Source organism: Sinocyclocheilus rhinocerous, unplaced genomic scaffold, assembly GCF_001515625.1.
Source record: "Sinocyclocheilus rhinocerous isolate Xijiao unplaced genomic scaffold, SAMN03320098_v1.1 scaffold919, whole genome shotgun sequence".
In the NCBI taxonomy this organism is placed as follows: Eukaryota; Metazoa; Chordata; class Actinopteri; order Cypriniformes; family Cyprinidae; genus Sinocyclocheilus; species Sinocyclocheilus rhinocerous.
The window spans coordinates 1,832,767-1,853,104 of NW_015637585.1; the positions used below are offsets into that span (position 1 = coordinate 1,832,767).

A 20,338-nucleotide genomic window follows, 5' to 3' on the forward strand; every position below is an offset into this window, starting at 1 on the left:
CCAATTCACTATCCCAACAAATTAGAATATGGTGACATGCCTTCAAGAGACCTACCTGCAAAGCTGAAAAACTATGCTCAAGTGCACTTTAGGGAAAAAGCTGCCTTACACCAAATGTTGATTTAATTTAGTTAATCGAAGTTAATTGATAAAGAAAATCTATTTATGACATCATTCTTGACAGCATCCTCATTTTACAGCATTTTTACACAAGTTCCTGACACACTACAGCAAAAGATAGAAATAACGGACTTAAGACCATTTTTTAGCTGGTGAAAGTGTTCTAATAATTTTGGCCACCACTGTATGCGATTAATACCGTTCCCAGTTTTCAAAAGTCTGAGACCATAGGCCTCCATAAACTTTTAAAAACTAAAAAGCTTAAAAAAAAAACACTTAGTTTTAAGAAATTTTACAATTATATAGAACTTAATAATATACCATATCATTAGTGTGTTCTACTTTTCACTCAAATTGTTATTGCCAAGTAATATATAATATACATTGTAAAAGAAAATCCTTAAAAATAAAGCACAATTTACTAAACTAATATGAAGGAATTTAATTTCACTAGTAGACACAGACTTGGAACCCACTGTATATCACAGTACTATGGTATTTGGTATGGTACAGCCACAGTACTTTTTTGTAAGGACAGGTAAGCAGCTCAGGTTTTGACAGTCTGTTAGCAGTTTGAGCCATTCAAATTACTTGCTGCAAACCAAAACCGACAGATTGATCCACAAACACATCTCTGCATACACAAACAAGCTGTGTTTTCAGGCCGACATCCTTCAGGCTGTCATAACAAACATCTACAGTCTGATTTAATGACATGCCATGAAGCAGTTTAAATGGCTGAGGTCTGGCATATTTTGGCTTAAGTCTATGGCTCTGTTTTTCCACCTGATAAGCATAAGACCCATTAACAGGTCAATTAAACAGCACCTGTCTCATTACTGCAGTCAGTGAGTGTGCCGCACCACAAAAATGTCACCCTCTATGGTCCTTGAATAACCAGAGAGGGAAATTTACAGCTTGGTTAAAGTTTTGGCAGTGTGAAAATAAAATCTAGCCTTTCATTTTTCAAAAGTTGTCACATTGTTATTATTTTTGACAAGCTACAGGTCATCTGTTTTTCTCCATTAGTGGTCAAGACTAATTTACTAACAGATTTGTCATCTGAAAAATCACTGCATTCCTCACTCCTTTCTGTAGGGTAAATTCAGAAATCTTTATAACCTCACAATCCTCTCATCATTCAGCACAGATCAGATTTGTGTCTGCCATCTGTCATCAGTCACATGACATCATGCTCTTGAGGAAAAAAGGATCACTGTGTTTAGAAGAGATTATAAACAAGTTTTAGCTAACATATAGTCACCCAAAAATGCTTTTATTACTTACTCAAAAAAGAGGCTTTTAATTATATAAATACAAATTAATTCACATTTAGGTTTTGCATATGCAGAATATGATCTACAATTTAATATGAAAAGAATAAAACGCATTTGAACTGCAAGGCTTATAAATTTTGAGTTACTCCACTTAAACATGATTAAACATGAGGTAGAATCATATAAAATGTTTGATGCATGAAATTAGAAATGAGTTCTGCAACTTGATTGTTATGAAATGCCTCCACCTGCAGGTGAGCTGAAGGACTACGGGTGTGTAGATCCTTAAATGTGGCGCATTAAAGTGGGAAGACATCTGGGAATGTTGTATATAAAAAGGTGGAATGTGATTTGTCCAGAAATTTGTTTACTCATTTCCAGATTTGTTTGCTGTCCCCATTCCTTCTTTCTTAACTCCACTCGCCTGATTTTCCCGCTTACTGTCTTGGGAAGATGATCCACAAACTCAATCTGACAAAAAAAAAAACTCTGTAAAAAGAGAGAAAGGCCTGTCTGGTTTGACTCTGATGCCGAGGTCTCCCTCTTGGCCTTGTGGCACAACAGAACCATCTTCATCCACCACCTTACACCAAAATAGTCCACAGTTCACCTCACAGGAAAACAAGCCAATCCATCAGATGAAACAAAATGTACTACCTCAATTGCTTTTCTGTAAATTTTTGTAATTTATAAAACTGAATCTTTTTATTTTTATGTAATTATTATCTGTATTATTACATCTATATAGTTATTATTAATATGAAGCCAGTAAGGACAACAATCAACTATTATTATACCCAGTTTAAACCCTGGACAGACTGTTACTGTACCTGAACATCATATCCTGGTGATGCCTTTCCAAAAGATCCTGGTTTGATCTTCATGCCTTTGAATGTGCCTGCTATTAAAACCTAGGTGGAAAAAAAGAGATATGACCTATCTTTGCTTGACAGCACACAAGACTATGCTTATATTTATTCTCTGTGCTTCTATAATGAATCTGTGACCATATCATAGATGAAAACAGATGCTAATTAAGGACCCATTTTCACTCATGTCTATAATGATCCTATAAAACCTGATTCAAGAAAAGAGTTTCAGCTGTTTAAAGGAATAGTTAACCCAAACTTGAACATTTGCTGAAAATGTACTCACCCTCAGGCCATACAAGATGTAGATGAGTTTGTTTCTTTGGAGAAATGTAGCAGTACATCACTTGCTCACCAGTGGATCCTCTGCAGTGAATGGGTGCCGTCAGAATGAGAGTCTAAACAGCTGATAAAAACATCACAATAATCCCCACCACGACTCCAGGCCACCTTGGGAAGTGAAAAGCTGTGTGTTCCCTTGTTGTGTGGATTACTGTGATGTTTTTATCAGCTGTTTGGACTCTCCTTCTGACGGCACCCATTCACTGCAGAAGATCCATTGGTGAGCAAGAGATGTAAGGCTAAATTTCTCCACACTTTTCTAATTAAGAAACAAACTCTTTTACATCTTGGATGGCCTGAGGGTGAGAAAATGTTAAGAAAATTTTCAAATGTGTGAACTATTCCTTTAAATGTTTATTTACAGTCTCAGTCTGTCCGTATCCCTCATAGATGTCCAGTCCAGTGAGTTCTTTCCATTTCCACATCACCTCTGGGTTAATGGGCTCTCCTGCACACAGACAGTGCTCAAGAGCCCTGAACGTAAACCTGTCAAAAACCACAGACAAAGATGAGGACTAGACCTGGACCAGATGAATCAGTGTCATTCTGAGTGAGTGAGTGAGTGAGTGACGTGACATGTGGCCAAGTATGGTGACCCATACCTGGAATTAGTGCTCTGCATTTAACCCATCCAAAGTGCACACACACAGCAGTGAACACACACACACACCGTGAACACACACCCGGAGCAGTTCACACATTCTGCTGTGATCATTACAACATCCAGGTCAAGATTCTCAGTCATTTACTAACCAATTCAGTTAAAAACTTGCAACTTACCTGCCATTAAAAACAAACTTCTGCTGACAGTATATATAAAAACCAATAATCATAAATGAAGCCTTGTAAAGATAGAGCTAAAAGAGAATTCATTTAAATACAAACACATCACAGTGCACCTGTTACAGTCAGTACCTGGATATGTCGTCCTGTACAAGCATTCGATAGGCTGTTGGTGCCGTGCAGAAGGTGGTGATGGGATAGCTGCTCAGAGTCTGTCCGGAGAAAAACATGAGTGTTACCAGAATGTGTACTGTTCAACAAACCATATAAAGTTAGATTATGTGTTATAATTTTTGGTTTTTCCATAAAACACTTTCATACAGCTTTGTTAGGGACATTTTTTAAAGAATCAAGAATCAAGCAGAACATTCCAGTCAAGAATGGACCAGTGATGTTCCTGTACCTTGAGGACTGTACTTGTATCAAAACGTGGCATGTGGTGAACAAACACACACGCTCCCTGGATCCATGGCGCAAACACACTGCTCCATGCAGACTTGGCCCAACCTGTGTCCGACGTGTTCCAAAACACATCCTGCTCGGTCAGATCCAGCCAGTACCTTAAGAATTCACACACACAAATAAACACATTACATTTATTTGATTCAAATACAGGAAAGACAGCAATATTGTGAAATATTATTACAATTTAAAACAACTGCTTTCTATTTTAATATATTTTAAAATTTAATTTATTCCCGTGATGCAACACTGAATTTTCAGTGTCTTCAGTGTCTCATGATCCTTCAGAAATCATTCTAATATGCTAATTTGATGATCAAGAAACATTACTATTATCAATATTGAAAAAAGTTGGGCTGCTTAATATTTTTTTGTGGAAACCAAAATACCTTTTTTAGGATGATTTGATGAATAGAAATTTCAAAACAACAGCATTTATTTGAAATAGGAATATTTTGACATTATAAATGTCTTTACCCATACTTTTGATCAATTTAAAGGGATAGTTCACCCAAAAATGAAAATTTGATGTTTATCTGCTTGCACAATTAACATGGAATAAATTAGAACTAAAATTGATAATCATGTGAAAGTGACTGACCTTCTTCCTCTTCTTCATCACTGGTAAAGGTGATGGCAGGTTTGGGACGAGAGCGAGATTTTCTTGGGGTTACAAGGTCGCTGTCATCTAACTTCGGTTTACTACGTCCTGAAAGATACAGAGATACACAATGAGATGAATTTATATAATAGAATTCTTTCTGAGATCTGATCTGCTGGATCTCTTCACCTCGTGTGGTTTTGCGCACGCTCTTCTGTGGCTGTGGCGTTTTTAGGTTTTGACTTTGTGTGTCTCCAATCTGCTGTTCTCTCTCCTCGTTCTCCACATTCTCCAGCCCTTTAGTGTGAACAGCAGTCAAGCGCTTCTCGTAGTCTTCAACCTGCGCCTAAACAAACACAGCTACTTTCAACACACTAGCATAAACAGTCACCAAGTCTTGATCAGTGCTGTGTGCGCACACTTGTATACAATACGCCGTTTTCTAGCCACACATACAGAAATGTAGTACCTTAAACTGTGGTTTGGCTCGTCGACGGAGTTTGGCTGCAATGGACAGGAGGGGCTGATAGACTCCAGGCTCAGCGAGTTTATCACTGTAACAGTCCCAGCACTCTTGCAGCTTTTTGAAACCTCGCTCGCACACCGACAACAAGGACAGAGAGACGGCCAGATCTGCCCACTGACGCTCAGTCCTGCAGAGAGAACAGGGGAGAAGATGTCACATGAGACGGAGACCTGCTCATCTGTCATAAAGGAGCCCAGTCTCATAAATGTTGCTCTAGTAATGTTTTCCCGTGCACCACGAAAAGCTCTCATTGCCCTTTTTTAAAATTTGATTTTGGAGAATTGCATCTTTGGACTTGCTTGAAGTAGAAAAATCTTCCAAAACCAGGTTAAAACCTTTTAGTTTTGGTGATTAACGGGAAAGACATTTTTAGAGCACTGTTTCCATTGGGAGACTGTGTAGCCCAATGAAAAACAAATTGTGTCCGATACCCACTTTGCGGTTCTGAATCGCTGGCAGAGCTTCTCCACTAAACTCTCTGTCTGTCTCTCTTTAGTGATGTAGGAGAAGAGTTGTCTGAAAGAGAAAGTTAAATAGAAGTGATTTATGGCTTGTCATGCAGAATAAGTTAAACTGTAACCGCAGCATAAATCATATCTCACTTCATAATGGTGTTGAAGTCCTCCTCCTTCATTCCACGTTCAGGATCAGATAATCGGCTGATGATGTCTGGCAGCAGGTTGTAAATGGCATTGTCCTGAAAAAAATATGCAGAGTTATAATCAGGACATCTCATCTTAGCAGCAGGGGTTAAAGCAACAAAAAAAATCTTTTGACTGAATTTTTCCACAGCCATACCTGTCACACACCCAGTTTAAGAACAGTTTTTTCTTGTAATTAGGAGCGCTTGTCCTCCTAATTTAAATTTAGGAACACCTTCTGATCAAAAATTAGCCTTCCTAATATGAGGTGACATTTGACTCAAAGTGACTTACAGGGGCTTTTTCTTTTTACCTTTGTAATGTCATTTTTCTAATTTTATTAAATGTATGCAGTGTTTCCTAGGATTTTTTCCAGCTGTGGTGGCAGGACTATTTCCCATGGACCACGCCCCCTCCCCACCCAAGAATCACGTGCACTCAGAATTTAATTTATTTTAACTAAAAAAAGACAAGTAAATAGTAAATAATAAAATAAGAACAAATAAATTAATGACAATCAATAGCACAAACAAAAACAATAACAAGATACAAATTAAATTAACAGTACTTTAATTTTTTTCAGTTAGGTCTAACTATAATCTATTCAACTGTAAAATAACACTGGTTAGTCTTCACTGTATGAATGTAGTTAGCAACTTGTAGTAGCTAACAACTTTTTAAATACCTATATAAAGTACCTTTATGTAGTTATAGCTTACAGCTAAATTCAAAATTTTAAAAGTAGCTTGCTGAACACTGAATAAATTTGACGCTCTCAGATGGCACTCAAGACACTTCAAAATGACAATAATTTGTTTGTACGAATTTAAGTGGTATCTTAAGTGGTGGCCGTTGACCATGCTTTTTTTCCAAGTCTAAACACCCATGTGATAAACACTGCTGAGCAAAGCACTTCATAGCAAGCAGAACTGTGAAAACGAATCAAAACTTCACAACAGGGAACTGGAAAAGTAACAACTTAAGTAGGTTCAAGCGTCTAACCTAAAAGGCTGGGGTTTTCCAATCGCTCGGATGTACTGAGTGGGATTTTCTCACACAATGATTTACCTCTACCCTTTACCTCAGAGCCTCTATTTTACACAGGTAAGGCGTGAAAAGCATTCGACCTCAAGATGGAGAGGAAAGTGAGGGGTTAATGTTGCCTCGTTCAGCCCCCCACACAGTTCAAGCGAAAGGGAAACCCCACCGTGTCCGACCTCACAATTAAAAGCAGCACCATCATGCCTGTCTATGGATGCTGAGTCAATGCTCAACTGCATTCAAAAGGCTCATCTGTGTAAGCGTTTACTCCTTTGAATCAATGGGTTGCCATATAACAACACCATAACAGAAGAGTGGGGGATTCAATTTCTACTGATTAAGACAAAATACCTTTGAAGGCGGCATGAAAAATTACATTTACATGCCAAAAACTATTATAAATAAGCTAACATTTTGCCAAGTCATGACCAGTGTTGGGGAAAGTTACTTTTAAAAGTAATGCATTACAATATTGCGTTACTTTTATGGAAAGTAATGTTACATGTTACATTGTGGAAACACAAATGTTACGTTTATCTAAAATAATTTTTGCTTATTAGTATGGTTGAATTGGATCATTGAAGGTCAGCAGCAAAGACACTGGTTAATAAAATGAGATTAAATGCATAAAGGATATTTGTGTTATTTAACACAGGGGTTAAAGCAAAAAAATATATTTTGACTGAAAATTTTTCCTCAGCCAAACCCAGTTCCACAGCCATACCTGTCACACACCCAGTTTAAGAACAGTTTTTTCTTGTAATTAGGAGCGCTTGTCCTCCTAATTTAAATTTAGGAACACCTTCTGATCAAAAATTAGCCTTCCTAATATGAGGTGACATTTGACTCAAAGTGACTTACAGGGGCTTTTTCTTTTTACCTTTGTAATGTCATTTTTCTAATTTTATTAAATGTATGCAGTGTTTCCTAGGATTTTTTCCAGCTGTGGTGGCAGGACTATTTCCCATGGACCACGCCCCCTCCCCACCCAACAATCAGGTGCACTCAGAATTGAATTTAACTAAAAAAAGACAAGTAAATAATAAAAGAACAAATAAATTAATGACAATCAATAGCACAAACAAAAACAAGATACAAATTAAATTAACAGTACTTAAGACTCACTAGATTAGTTCAAAAACACTTTCATTGAATGAATTAAACACCGCTGTGTTTGCTTTTAGAGATGCACAGCGGCTGAGCGGTTACTATATTTGGAACTATTTTCGTTGATGAAATAGAGCAAAACCAGGCAGTACTTGTTTACTGAACTGTTGTATTAAATCGATATCACATTTGCAAACTCCCTTAACTATTAAAAGTTGTCACTCTCCTTATCGATCTGTGGGCGCACAGAAAATGAGCGCGCGAGTGAGTTCTCAAGACTCAAAACCACGTGCAAATGATACGTTCCGTCATCTGTCATCGCGTTATAAGCGCGGAACCTGCGGGAATGAGTAGAATTGTTATTAATAGCTGCAATCCCACGCCTAAATTCAAGTTCTGCTCTGTGTTCTCTGCTAATAACCCAACTGTGAATTATGCGAGCGGCATTACTATGTTGTCACTGAGAAGCTGCAGCCGTGGTGGGGATGATTTTTGGTGTGCCGCAGAACAACAACAATGCGCTACATGTTTCTTTTCCCCTAATTTTTTCCAATTGACGGAAATCCGTCGTAGACTCGCTGCAATTAACAGAAATCCATCGTAGCGACGGAGAACTTTAATCCCTGTAGGAGGCATGAGGAGGATGAGAGAGAAAAAGAGATGGCAGAGCTGCAGTGGAACAGCTACCTTTGCAGAGAGCTCGTTGAAGAAGTTGAGAGCGAGGCTGGCGATGTGTGGCTCAGAGTCCAGCAGGAGCACTGCGACCTCACTGACCTGACCTTTGACCTTCATCACATCCTTCAGCACCAGCTGGGTCAAAACCGTGATGGCAGTCAGCCGAACAGATGCGTTCTCATCACTCAACCTTAAGACAAACAGTTACAATACTGATCACCAGAATCCAAAACATTTCAAACCCTATGAAAACTAAACTGAAACTTTCAAGTGATTGCATTGTAATAGATTTAGCAGGAAATATAATCAACAAGGACAACTGATTTTGCCAAATATCCCTAGACCAGTGGTTGTTTGACCTTGTGATTGGGAGCTACCTGGCGTAAAGATTGGGCGTCCAGGGTTCCAGGATGTTGGGAAAGCGGACTGTTAGGTCACCAAGAGCAACAATTGTGTTGGCTCTGACAACAGGAAGTGGAGATTTTTCCAGCACAGTGAACAGCAGCCGGATATTGTCTTTACAAACAGCAGGACTGAGAAAGAGACACAGAATATTAATACTGCATGGTTAAAGAAACAAATATGATATGAATATTATAATGCAATTAACCTTCCATTCAAAAGTTTGGGGATAATAATAAAAATATTTACTAAAGGATCATGTCACTGAAGACTGGAGTAATGGCTGCTGAAAATTCAGCTTTGCATCACAGGAAAAAAAAAAGTTTTTTTTACACAATACTAACTGCACAAAACAGTTATTTTAGATTACAATTAGATTGTAAACAACCTTTCACTTTGAAATAAGCACAGCCTTGGTCAGCATACAGTATCTCACAGAAGTGAGTACACCCCTCACATTTTTGTAAATATTTTATCTTTTCATGTGACAACACTGAAGAAATGACACTTTGCTACAATGTAAAGTAGTGAGTGTACAGCTTGTATAACAGTGTAAATTTGCTGTCCCCTCAAAATAACTCAACACACAGCCATTAATGTCTAAACCGCTGGCCACAAAAGTGAGTACACCCCTAAGTGAAAATGTCCAAATCGGGCCCAAGTAGCAAAGTGTCATTTCTTCAGTGTTGTCACATGAAAACAATTAAATATTTACAAAAATGTGAGGGGTGTACTCACTTCTGTGAGATACTGTAAGAGGCTTCTTTAAAAACCATTTCTATAAACCGAAACATCTTACAGACTCCAAACTTTTGAACAGTAGTGTAATATAAAACAATAGCAGAAATACCTGATCATCATGTACTGAGACAGAGCCAGGCAGGCAGCAGTGGTGAGCTGAGGGTGGGAATATTTCCCTGGAGAGCTGCAAACTTTCACCAGCAAAGGCAAAAAGGCACTCAACATGTTCCCTTCTGCAAAGATAGACCACAGTGCAACAGGGATCAGTGCTTTAGTGCTTTGTGAATCAGGTAAGAACATGTTAATAAACATAAAATTACGATGCATGTTTATGAAGACTTTGTCCTCTTTATTCCAAGTTTCTTTAGATGGGCTCACCAGATAATAACTCAGTCTCACAGATCTTGCGGATAATCTCCGCCTCAGTGTCCTCAGCTGAGGCGCCCACTAGCCCGAGCTCCTCCTCCACACAACTGTCATTAGCCTCCTAGCAAATGACACATAAATAAGTCAGCAGTGTGCATTGGGCAGCACTTTAATGTGATTGTACAGAAAACAGGTAACAACCGATCAGTGGACTGTCTTCAAACTCTTCATTAACCTTTTTGTTGGCAGGTGCCTTCTCTTTCTCCTCCTCCTCTTCCTTTTCTCCTCTTCTCCTCCGCAGCTCAGCGCTTACACTTCTCTCAAGGTGAGACACCTGCCAGAAGGCCACAGCTCCACACAGTGAAAGCACCTGGGCCAAGCTCACGCAATTCACTAGAACAAGAACAGGAAGTTTACCTTTGCAATCATAAACGTGTACACAATTTCAGAGTCTTTTATGATCACCAAGCCGCATTATTTGAATAACAGTGAAGATATATAGTGAAACATTACAATTGAAATGTTTTCTATTTTAATATTTTCCAAGTCATTGTCTTAGTAGTTCATATCAATTACACAGTACGCAAAAAGTTACATCTCGTGCTGACATTACCTTGCTCCTCAGAGCCCTGAGACCCGCCTTCCTGCAGTTGTGATTGGTTGGGCTCTCCGCCCTCTGTGATTTGTTCCAATAGGAGATGAGCGGACCGCTGGAGGAGGCGGGAACACAGCTGGTCAGGGGACTCTGCCAAAAAGTAGATGAGACGGACAGCCTGTTCCATGAAGGTCTGCCAGTGGGGGTCGGACTGGACTACTCCTGTTCAAATGAAGGTACAGTCGTTACCCAACAGCAGAAACGTATGAAAGAAACCAGATAAGGAAAGGAGAATGAGAGAAAGACCACATTTACACCTGGCATCCACAGACAGGGTGATAATTAAAAAAAAAACAAAAAAAAAGACAAGTATTAAGGAGTTCCATGAATCTTGAAGGTGTAAAAGTATTAAGGGACATGTGGTCAATTTGCATTTGTAGCATTAAAGCCAACAGATCCTAAACAACGAAGGACTATCTACTCACATGGAAAGAAAAATCACAAGAGTATGTGTTGGGGGGAAAAGTGTGGCAAAGCCTTTAAAATTTTTGGTACAACATTTTATTAAAAACTTGTGATCAGATTACCCAACACAAAAGCTAATAAGAGATGTAAACAATGGCAAAAAGAGGTAAAAAGTACAAACCATCAGCAATGGCTTGGGACAAACAGCTGAAGAGATGGTGGTCCATAGGAAGCCTAAAGGGAACACCCTTGGATTGCTGTGACACACAAAAGCATGCAAACCAGCATATTGATTGATTGAATGATTTCTGAAGGACCATATGACACTGATGACTGGAATAATAGCTGCCCAAAATTCATTTCAAATCACAGGATTTTTTTTTTTTTAATTAAAAAAAAAGTTAGTATTTCACAATATTACTGTTTTTGCTGCATTTTGATCAAACAAATGCAGACTTGGTGAGCATAAGAGACTTTTCAGAAATAACAAAAAAATCGTAATGACCCCAACCCTCTACATTGCGAGTAAATCACTTGCATATGCGACTAAATCTTACTTGGTGTGCGTAGAGGGTTGGACCCCAAACCTTTAATTGGCAGTTTATACATAAAATGTGAATACATACCCTCACATGGTCTGTAATGTTAGCAATGGTGATGAGTGTGTCCCGAGCCAGCAGATAATCTTCTGCAACCTTCTCACCCAGAGCGACAGAGCAGAGTGTGTCCAAATTACTGAGAACCACCTCCCTCTCAGCACTAAACACACACACAAAATGAAGTAACAGATTGAAATAATGCACACCATGCCTTAAACAGCATGATAAAGACAAGAATGCCCTCAGACTACAGAAGAACTAGCTCACAGCTCATTGGACATCACAGAGAACTGAGTTTCGACCTGTGTCCACGTCTATACACACACACACACACTATGTTCATCCTTCCCAAATTTCTCCTGCATTTCTCTGAGGGAAAGCTTGATAGGAAGAACTTGCTTAATGTAGGCAGGCCCTTACAGCAAAGCAGCAAATCTCCCCTGCCCAGCCAAGATTACCAGCCAATAGGAGCACAGAAGAGCTCAGACTCTTACCCAACGAGCTCGCATTCGCCTTGGTCTCATCATTGGGCAAAATTATTATTATGCTGTGACATTAAATCAGTTCAACAGAATCATTAAGAAGCGTTAAGAGTTGAGTGTCTCACCGTGCTGCCATGCCCAGCAATAGCACTGCAGCTCTCCTGTGAAGTGCTTTAGTCTCTCGTTTACCAGAGAACCTCTCCCACAAAACCTGCACCACTGAAGTCTGCAGGGCACTCTCACTGCTGAAAAACTCCTGGACCTGCACCAAGACAAAAACAATGTTAAAGAATAATAAATTATGGGCATGACTGCTTACACGCAGGGCAAAAGACACTCACAATCTCCTCCAGACACTGGACGGTCCCCAATGAAGCATCGATCATCAGATCTGACAGATTATCCACTAGAGTCTGAGCCTTTGCCCTGATGGACAGACACAAAAGGCCAGTTGAGCTACAGTATATTAAATTGTGTTCCTTCATCTTTATGAAATGAATCAAAATGATTGCAGACCTGGTGTTGTCACCGGGGGGGTTGAGGTACAGGCGCCTGTAAGCCTGGATGACGGAAGAACTAGCTCACAGCTCATTGGACATCACAGAGAACTGAGTTTCGACCTGTGTCCACGTCTATACACACACACACACACACACACACTATGTTCATCCTTCCCAAATTTCTCCTGCATTTCTCTGAGGGAAAGCTTGATAGGAAGAACTTGCTTAATGTAGGCAGGCCCTTACAGCAAAGCAGCAAATCTCCCCTGCCCAGCCAAGATTACCAGCCAATAGGAGCACAGAAGAGCTCAGACTCTTACCCAACGAGCTCGCATTCGCCTTGGTCTCATCATTGGGCAAAATTATTATTATGCTGTGACATTAAATCAGTTCAACAGAATCATTAAGAAGCGTTAAGAGTTGAGTGTCTCACCGTGCTGCCATGCCCAGCAATAGCACTGCAGCTCTTCTGTGAAGTGCTTTAGTCTCTCGTTTACCAGAGAACCTCTCCCACAAAACCTGCACCACTGAAGTCTGCAGGGCACTCTCACTGCTGAAAAACTCCTGGACCTGCACCAAGACAAAAACAATGTTAAAGAATAATAAATTATGGGCATGACTGCTTACACGCAGGGCAAAAGACACTCACAATCTCCTCCAGACACTGGACGGTCCCCAATGAAGCATCGATCGTCAGATCCGACAGATTATCCACTAGAGTCTGAGCCTTCGCCCTGATGGACAGACACAAAATGCTAGTTGAGCTACAGTATATCAAATTGTGTTCCTTTAGCCTTAAGGATTGAATCAAAATGTTAGCAGACCTGGTGTTGTCACCGTGGGGGTTGAGGTACAGGCGTCTGTAGGCCTGAATGACGGCATCTTTGATTGTGACATCAGTGGACCAGACAAGAGGCAGCATCTTTCTGACCCCACACACAGAGTCGGCCACACTAAACTCAAACGCTGTGACACAGAACTGCACTGCCTCCTGCACAACTGAGAGAGGGAGATCAGAGGAAACCACACATTGCCAACCTTGTATTTTGTATTTAAAGTTATACAGTCTTTTCTTTTGTATTGTGGTTTATATTAGAGTAAAACAAATGATCAAAAATGGAGAAAATGCATGGCAGAGACACTGGTTTTAAACACTGGTCGTTAACCGGATTGAGGCAGAGTTGAATGAGACTTTGCAGTCAATTGCAAGAGAGGGGTTTAAGTGGACTAAATGATTGGGGAAGTCTGGCATGTGTCATAAGAAGTATTTTCACCAGATGATTGGATTAAAAGGTAAATGGATGAAATGAACATTTAGAAAATAGGGAGAATTTTCATTTCATGCCAACTTTAATATAATCCAGCCAGTCATTTAAATTCATAGAAATTACCTGTAGTGGTTTTCCAGTACAGCATGTTGTTAATGACAGCGATAGCTCTTTCCACTTGAAGAGCGAAGCTCTCTGTGTCTTTCAAATATTGAACCAACATCTCCTGCTTCTTTAGTTCACTCTCTCTACCTTCATTCCCTCCACCCTCTTTCTGTGGGGTGAGTGGAGCATCGCTCGACACAGCCTCAGGTGTCTCCTGCTCTGGGCCTGAGAGAAGAGAGATACACAAACACAACTCGTGTTTTTATTTGGACTAGAAAACCGGTCATCTAATCTAGGCAGGTGAGACCAAGAACTAGTCCCACAGTGCGCCTGAGCAAGACTCTTTAATGTGGAAGTTTAGAAGACTATTCAAAGTAACACATACCCTTGAAAAGTGTTGCAAGAGTTTTGATAAGGGTTTCTGCATTTAGGTCAGCCAGATCTGAGAAGAACGATGACTCTGGGTATAGTGAGTGAGCCCGTATGCACAGACCAACTGCCTTCCTACAAACAATTAAACACATTGCATGTCTGTGAACAGAAGTAAGGGTATGAGAATATTTGTGTGTTAATTCACATATACCTGTATTTGCTTTCCCGGAGAAGCTGTGCAATTTGTAAAGCAGTGTCTCTGTCGCTTCTCTCCTCCTCTCCCCCGGTCTCCTCCTCTTCTTCATTCTCCTCTTCCTCACTGCCAGGCTCCAGTTGTGCTTTCACAGTCATCTCCAACTCAGGCTTCATTGCATCCCAAAGATCAGCTGCTGTTATGACTGCAACTACAAACCCAAAGCTAAAATCTTATAGCTGGAATTAGGACTGCACGATAAATCGCATGCGATATTTAACGCGCATCTTGTCAGAAAGCCGGTTCTGTAATCAGCGGTAAATCTCCATCACGTGCGTGCTTTCACATTGAGCAGCATTAACTACACAGAGCCGTTGTTCACTGACGAGCTGCGCAAAACCACGTTCATATTCGCGCATGCGATTTATCGTGCAGCCCTAGCTGGAATCAATTTCTGCAGCGCCAGTGACTCCAGGCAGACTGGAGCTAGAGACTAAAAGGAGCTATTCAATTAGGAAAGAAACATACCAGGAACTTGCTCTTTTTGAGAGTCTCTCATCTCTTTTAATTTGGCCATCTCTTTTTCCAGCGGATTTGTCAGGTCCACACTGCTCAACTTGACATGGAGAAAACAAAAGCAAGTACATTTAATATATGTAAACAATTAAATACACTAGTGTTCAAAAGTTTGGGGTCAATAAAGGTTAATGTTTTTGAATGGTAGTGCATCTACCAGATGTTATGAGCATGTTTGTACCTTACAGCTGTATGGGTTATGAGCAATGAAGGCAGCCAGCAGCTGGATAGCACTCTTACACACATGGACAGACTTGTCACCCAGACGCCCAACGGTCAGCTCCATAACTTCTGTGTACCTGCACAGGGGCAAGGCCTGGAAAGGAGGCGGGGGATTATATCTTAGAGCACCCAAGAATAAAACCCTTCATTTTCTGTTGAAGAGAAAAGGGCAAAAACAATCCACACACCTTGCTGTTGACAACACGTGCATAGACCTGTAACACACGTGCTCGGACATGCGAGTGGGCATCATGGATGTGCTCCTGCAATGTGTCCAGGAAACGATCTCGGCTTGCACGAGCAGAATCATCCAGCTTATCACCAGACAAAACCCGGACAAGAACCTCACCGAGAACCTCACACACTGCCACCCGTAGACTCGGACTCTGTCCAAACACAAACAGCATGTTAACAGAGCACACACAAAGAAGAGTTAAGCTATAAAACTCAAAGCTTTGTTTTAAATGATTGCCCTCAGATTACCAGATAGAGAGAGCTCAATGCCCAAAGAATTACTGCAGAGAACTGAGACTCAACCTGTGACCCTTCATACACACACAAACACACAAAATGTAAGCTCCATCCTTTTTCTTCCCCATTTCTTCAAAGGATAGAAATGTCAAAGAAAGGGGCTTGTTGAATTTAGGCAGGCCCTTACAGCAAGACAGCAAATCTTCACTGCCCAGCCAAGATTACCAGCCAATAGGAACGCAGGAGAGCTCAGACTCTAATTCAGTGGGCTCATATTCGCCTTAGTCTCATCACTGGGCAAGATTCCAAAGACCGAAGCGATGCGATAGAGAACATGTGACTGTACCTCTCCCTCCAGGTGTGTCAGGAGAACACTGATGTTGGGGATCATGGTTTCAGGTACCAGAGTACCGAGTTCCGACAAAAAGCTGGAGAAAGCCTTCACACCTGAACCTTCTCTGGCTAGTTCCTCACTTGACTTCTGACCAATCTCTCTGAAACACACACGCAGAGATTTGATTTGTATGAAAATTATGATGGGTGAGCAGTATAATCAAAATGTTATATTATTGTAATAAAATGTTAAATTAAAATCTAAATATTTATTTTGCTGTAAACAACCCCAAAATGTAATTTAGAGAACATATAGCAGTAAAAACATGGAAAATGGATTTCTTTTCTTTTCATAGAGGCAAACCAAAATATAATATTTAATAATAACCTTAAGTAACAATAAACTTCAAATGATACACTTACAAGTAAAATAATATAATTTGATGAGTGGTGCTACACCGGAAATACCCATTCATTAATATAGACTTGCAAGTTATGTTTTTTTCTCTTTATTTGTAACCACAGATATATCAGATAGATATTACATAATACATGCAGTCATACCAACAAAATATCACAAGTTCAATTTAATAAGTGTCACCTCATGATCTCTCCGACGATGACCTTGACCCCATACTCTGAGCTCCAGGAAGCCACAGCTTGAGCACATACTGATGCCAGCTGCTCAAAGTGCTGCAAGAGCTGAATCACCTTCACACATGCTCCTGTACAGGAAACAGAAAATATTCAGGACAACTCAGCTCAACATCTACACCCCTGCAAACCTACTTACGGGTGTGTGATGTGTACATACAGTATAAACCTACCCAACATGTGATTGTATTTCTTCACCATGATTCCTAGCACATGAATGATGGCATCTCTGGTGGACTTGCTCTTCATGTGGTTTATGGTGGGGTTTTCCAGGAGTTTATAGCAACAGCATGTCACACAACTGCATAAATCGACAAATGTTGGACAAGTAGAAACTGCATTTGTGATCATGATGTTAAATTAGAGTTAAAAAGATTAAACACAGACACAGTGACAGGTTAAAAGGAAAAACAGTGTCTTACCTAACAAACTCCTCCTCCACTAGAGACAGACTCCACAGTGTGCGAATGTCCAGCTGCAGCAGTTGAGTCAAACACTGAAGAACGGTCTCTCTCTCACTGTCCCACTGCAGGAGACCTTTTCCGGCAACTTTTTCCTTCTTACGACCCTGAGACAAACACACAGAGTTTAATATACTGTATACACAAAACCAACAAGCTTAGAAGCAACAATTATTGCCCTCAGATTACCAAAGAAAACATTCACAGCTGGTGGGCCCATTAGGACATGTGACTCTTTGCTGACTGGCACATTTACACACACTCGGGACATACTCAAACACACACGCACTGTGAGCTGCTAAATCATCCACAAATATCCATTTCTAAAGGAGAATTGTATTATGATTGACAGCCAGCATTAATATGGGTGGGCCCTTACAGCAGCGCAGCCAATCTCCACTGCTCTGCCAAGATTACCCACCAGTCAGAAAGCAAGAGAACACAAAATCAGCCAATCAGCTCATATTTGCCTTGTTCTCATCACAGGACAATAGTATAAACAACTTTTGAATAATAAAAACTTGATAACATTCAGTAGTACCTTGCTGGGTGCCGTGACTATAGTCTCCCTGTACGAGTCACTCTCAAGTGTTTCTGTGAGTTTGCAAAGAAGAAAAACACTCATCTTCACGGTGTTGAGCTGCTGTTTGCGGTCCATGGCTAACAGAGAGCCTGACAGGAGAAGGGTCGGCAGGGAAACAGACAGGCCCCTGACCACTGAGAACAGAGAGCATTGTGAAACTTTATGAGAAATGTAGCTTTGGGCATAACGAGAAGCAATATGACACAAGGGCCCGGTTTCAAAGACAGGGTTTAGCATAAACCAGGATTAGGCCATAGTTCAATTAGGGCATTTAAGTAATTTTTATAAACGTGCCTTAAAAAACATTACTGGTGTGCATCTTGAGATAAAACAAAGACTGATATATTTTAAGATCAGTCAGTGCAAGTTTCTTTCAGTTGAAACTAGGGATGTCAACGATTAATCGATGATCGATTAATTGTCGATAAGAGATGCAATCGATTAAAGCTATCGATGGTCGATTAAGTCGTTTAATTTTGGGCTGCATGGAAACAGCTCAGACTTTAGTCTAGGACTAGGCTTAAGCTTTGTCTGTGAAACCGGGGGTAGGTGTTAAGTAAGTATGACTATGAGATACTAACCTTGTATCAGCAACTCCAGTGTGTCTTCTTTTATTGCCACATCAACTGTGCGACAATGTCTAGAAGCAATTAGAAAATTGTGCTTAGACAAAGGCATGATGGTAAAACATGGGGTTGATTTTTAATAAAGCACAGAATATAATATTATCCCCCCCCCCCAATGTTATTCATTTAGCACCATTTTGTCATTACCATATCAGTTTCTTGTAAGGAACTGTATAATGCTCTTGGGTTTGAAACACTCTTGACAAAACATTATAACAAGCTGTAAGAACTGTTATTATGGTCAACTTGTTTTCATTTGATGATTCATCTGTGTTAATAATTTGGTCTTCAGGAAAAATATATATTTCAGTTTAACAGCTGCTAAAAATTAATGTTCGATTCTCCTATATTTATATAACTTATTATAATAATACACATTTTTCATTAACTTGTTCAAAGGGTTTGGAAATTGTATATAGTTTGTGTTTTACATTATATGCACAAATTTTACTGTTGCATAAAAAAAAAAGTTGTGTGTAGATTTTAACAAACAAGCCTTATTATGGGAATGTGTCCACACCACACTTACTGCAAAACACTGTATGCTGTGTCAAAATGCTCCAGGATGCACAGGGGCCCTTGACTTCTCAGTGCTGCTTTAAAACCTTCAAAACAGGCAGAAAAGGGGAATTACACCAGTACAGATAAGAGAGGCAATACTGAAATGCATACAGTTAAAACGATCTCAGTACTTACTGTTGATATGAGAGTTTAGCTGTTTAACAGACAGCACATCTTGAACCACATACTGGTTAACAGCACCAGACTTCACGAGATCGTCCGAACAAACCGGTACGATAAAATCCCACGACATCCCTGCAGGCCTAAACAACAAGTATGTTAAAGTTAGTGAATACAAACATGCTGATCCGTAGGTAAAGTCACTGCAGCAACCGACCTCTATAGAGGTCTTCTAGTCTAACACTTAAATGTATCACCTCGGTTACACATAATCACAAAATAATAAGGAAAAACAGTTTCTATTAATATTAAACTTAAGCAAAACATGTTTTTTTTTTTGTTTTGTCAGGGCAAGCTAACATGCTACGCTAACCACAGTAACGTTATAAACAGACAAAAACTTAATTTCTCTTAGTACACGACACTTCCTACGGTTTAAATAAATAATATAACATATCCAAACACTCACCGTGCAAAAAAAAATGTGAATTTATTCCGACCAAATCCTGACCAGAAAAGCTAATCCGTAGAAAGCGGACTGGACAGACTGAACGGTTTGAGCCGCGGCTTTGAATTTCGCACAGCTCCCGCCAAAGGAAGTACGCCATCACTCCGCCCACTCACAAACGCCACGCCCAACTGATCAGCAGAGGGCGCCAGGGGTTGGATTGAAACGTTTTAAATTTATTGAGAAAACTAAAAAGAAATTTAATTTGTGGTTAATGAGGGACATCTCAATATTTGGGAGGGTATTATTGTCAAAGGCGGAAGGTATATCTAGATCTGTCTACACATCATTATCGTTAGATGTGCCTCCCAAGATTATTAAAGATCTAGATCAGATTCTTTATAACTTTATTTGGAGAAAAAAAACACATTATTTAAAAAAGGAGGTAATTTGTAATCCTAAAGAGCAAGGGGGACTGGAGGTCTTAGATTATAATACTCTCAATGACACTTTTAAAATTAAATGGTTGATAGAGTTTATGAAGAATAGAGAAAGTCCTTGGAATGTATTTCCTAATTATATATTTAATACTCTTGGAGGCATAGACTTTTTGTTGAAATGTAATTTTTTATTTTGTTAGGAAAATTCCATATACATAAGAAGAAGTGGGCTCAATGTAAACCAAATTTTGCACATTTTATAAATGACTTTAAATTATATGTAAATCTCTTAGAACAAACAAAAAACAAAA

General features: G+C 39.7%; 1 protein-coding gene across 1 annotated transcript; it reads right to left on the reverse strand.

The window, feature by feature from the left end:
• Window positions 1–601: 601 nt before the first annotated feature.
• Window positions 602–19,689, reverse strand: ncapd2 (non-SMC condensin I complex, subunit D2). The gene is given in 38 exon segments (XM_016564303.1): window positions 602–1,874; window positions 1,876–1,980; window positions 2,228–2,308; window positions 2,971–3,094; window positions 3,524–3,603; window positions 3,795–3,951; window positions 4,451–4,562; window positions 4,644–4,800; window positions 4,924–5,107; window positions 5,416–5,496; window positions 5,583–5,677; window positions 8,457–8,634; window positions 8,822–8,977; window positions 9,697–9,820; window positions 9,966–10,074; window positions 10,189–10,346; window positions 10,567–10,770; window positions 11,195–11,270; window positions 11,640–11,772; window positions 12,220–12,356; window positions 12,436–12,520; window positions 12,611–12,654; window positions 13,463–13,593; window positions 13,986–14,192; window positions 14,353–14,471; window positions 14,551–14,743; window positions 15,061–15,148; window positions 15,290–15,424; window positions 15,519–15,716; window positions 16,148–16,295; window positions 16,736–16,859; window positions 16,962–17,089; window positions 17,211–17,356; window positions 17,791–17,966; window positions 18,414–18,472; window positions 18,988–19,063; window positions 19,155–19,282; window positions 19,609–19,689. Coding segments are annotated over 37 exon segments (4,818 nt in total). The 5' UTR covers window positions 19,273–19,282; window positions 19,609–19,689; the 3' UTR covers window positions 602–1,682.
• Window positions 19,690–20,338: the final 649 nt, after the last annotated feature.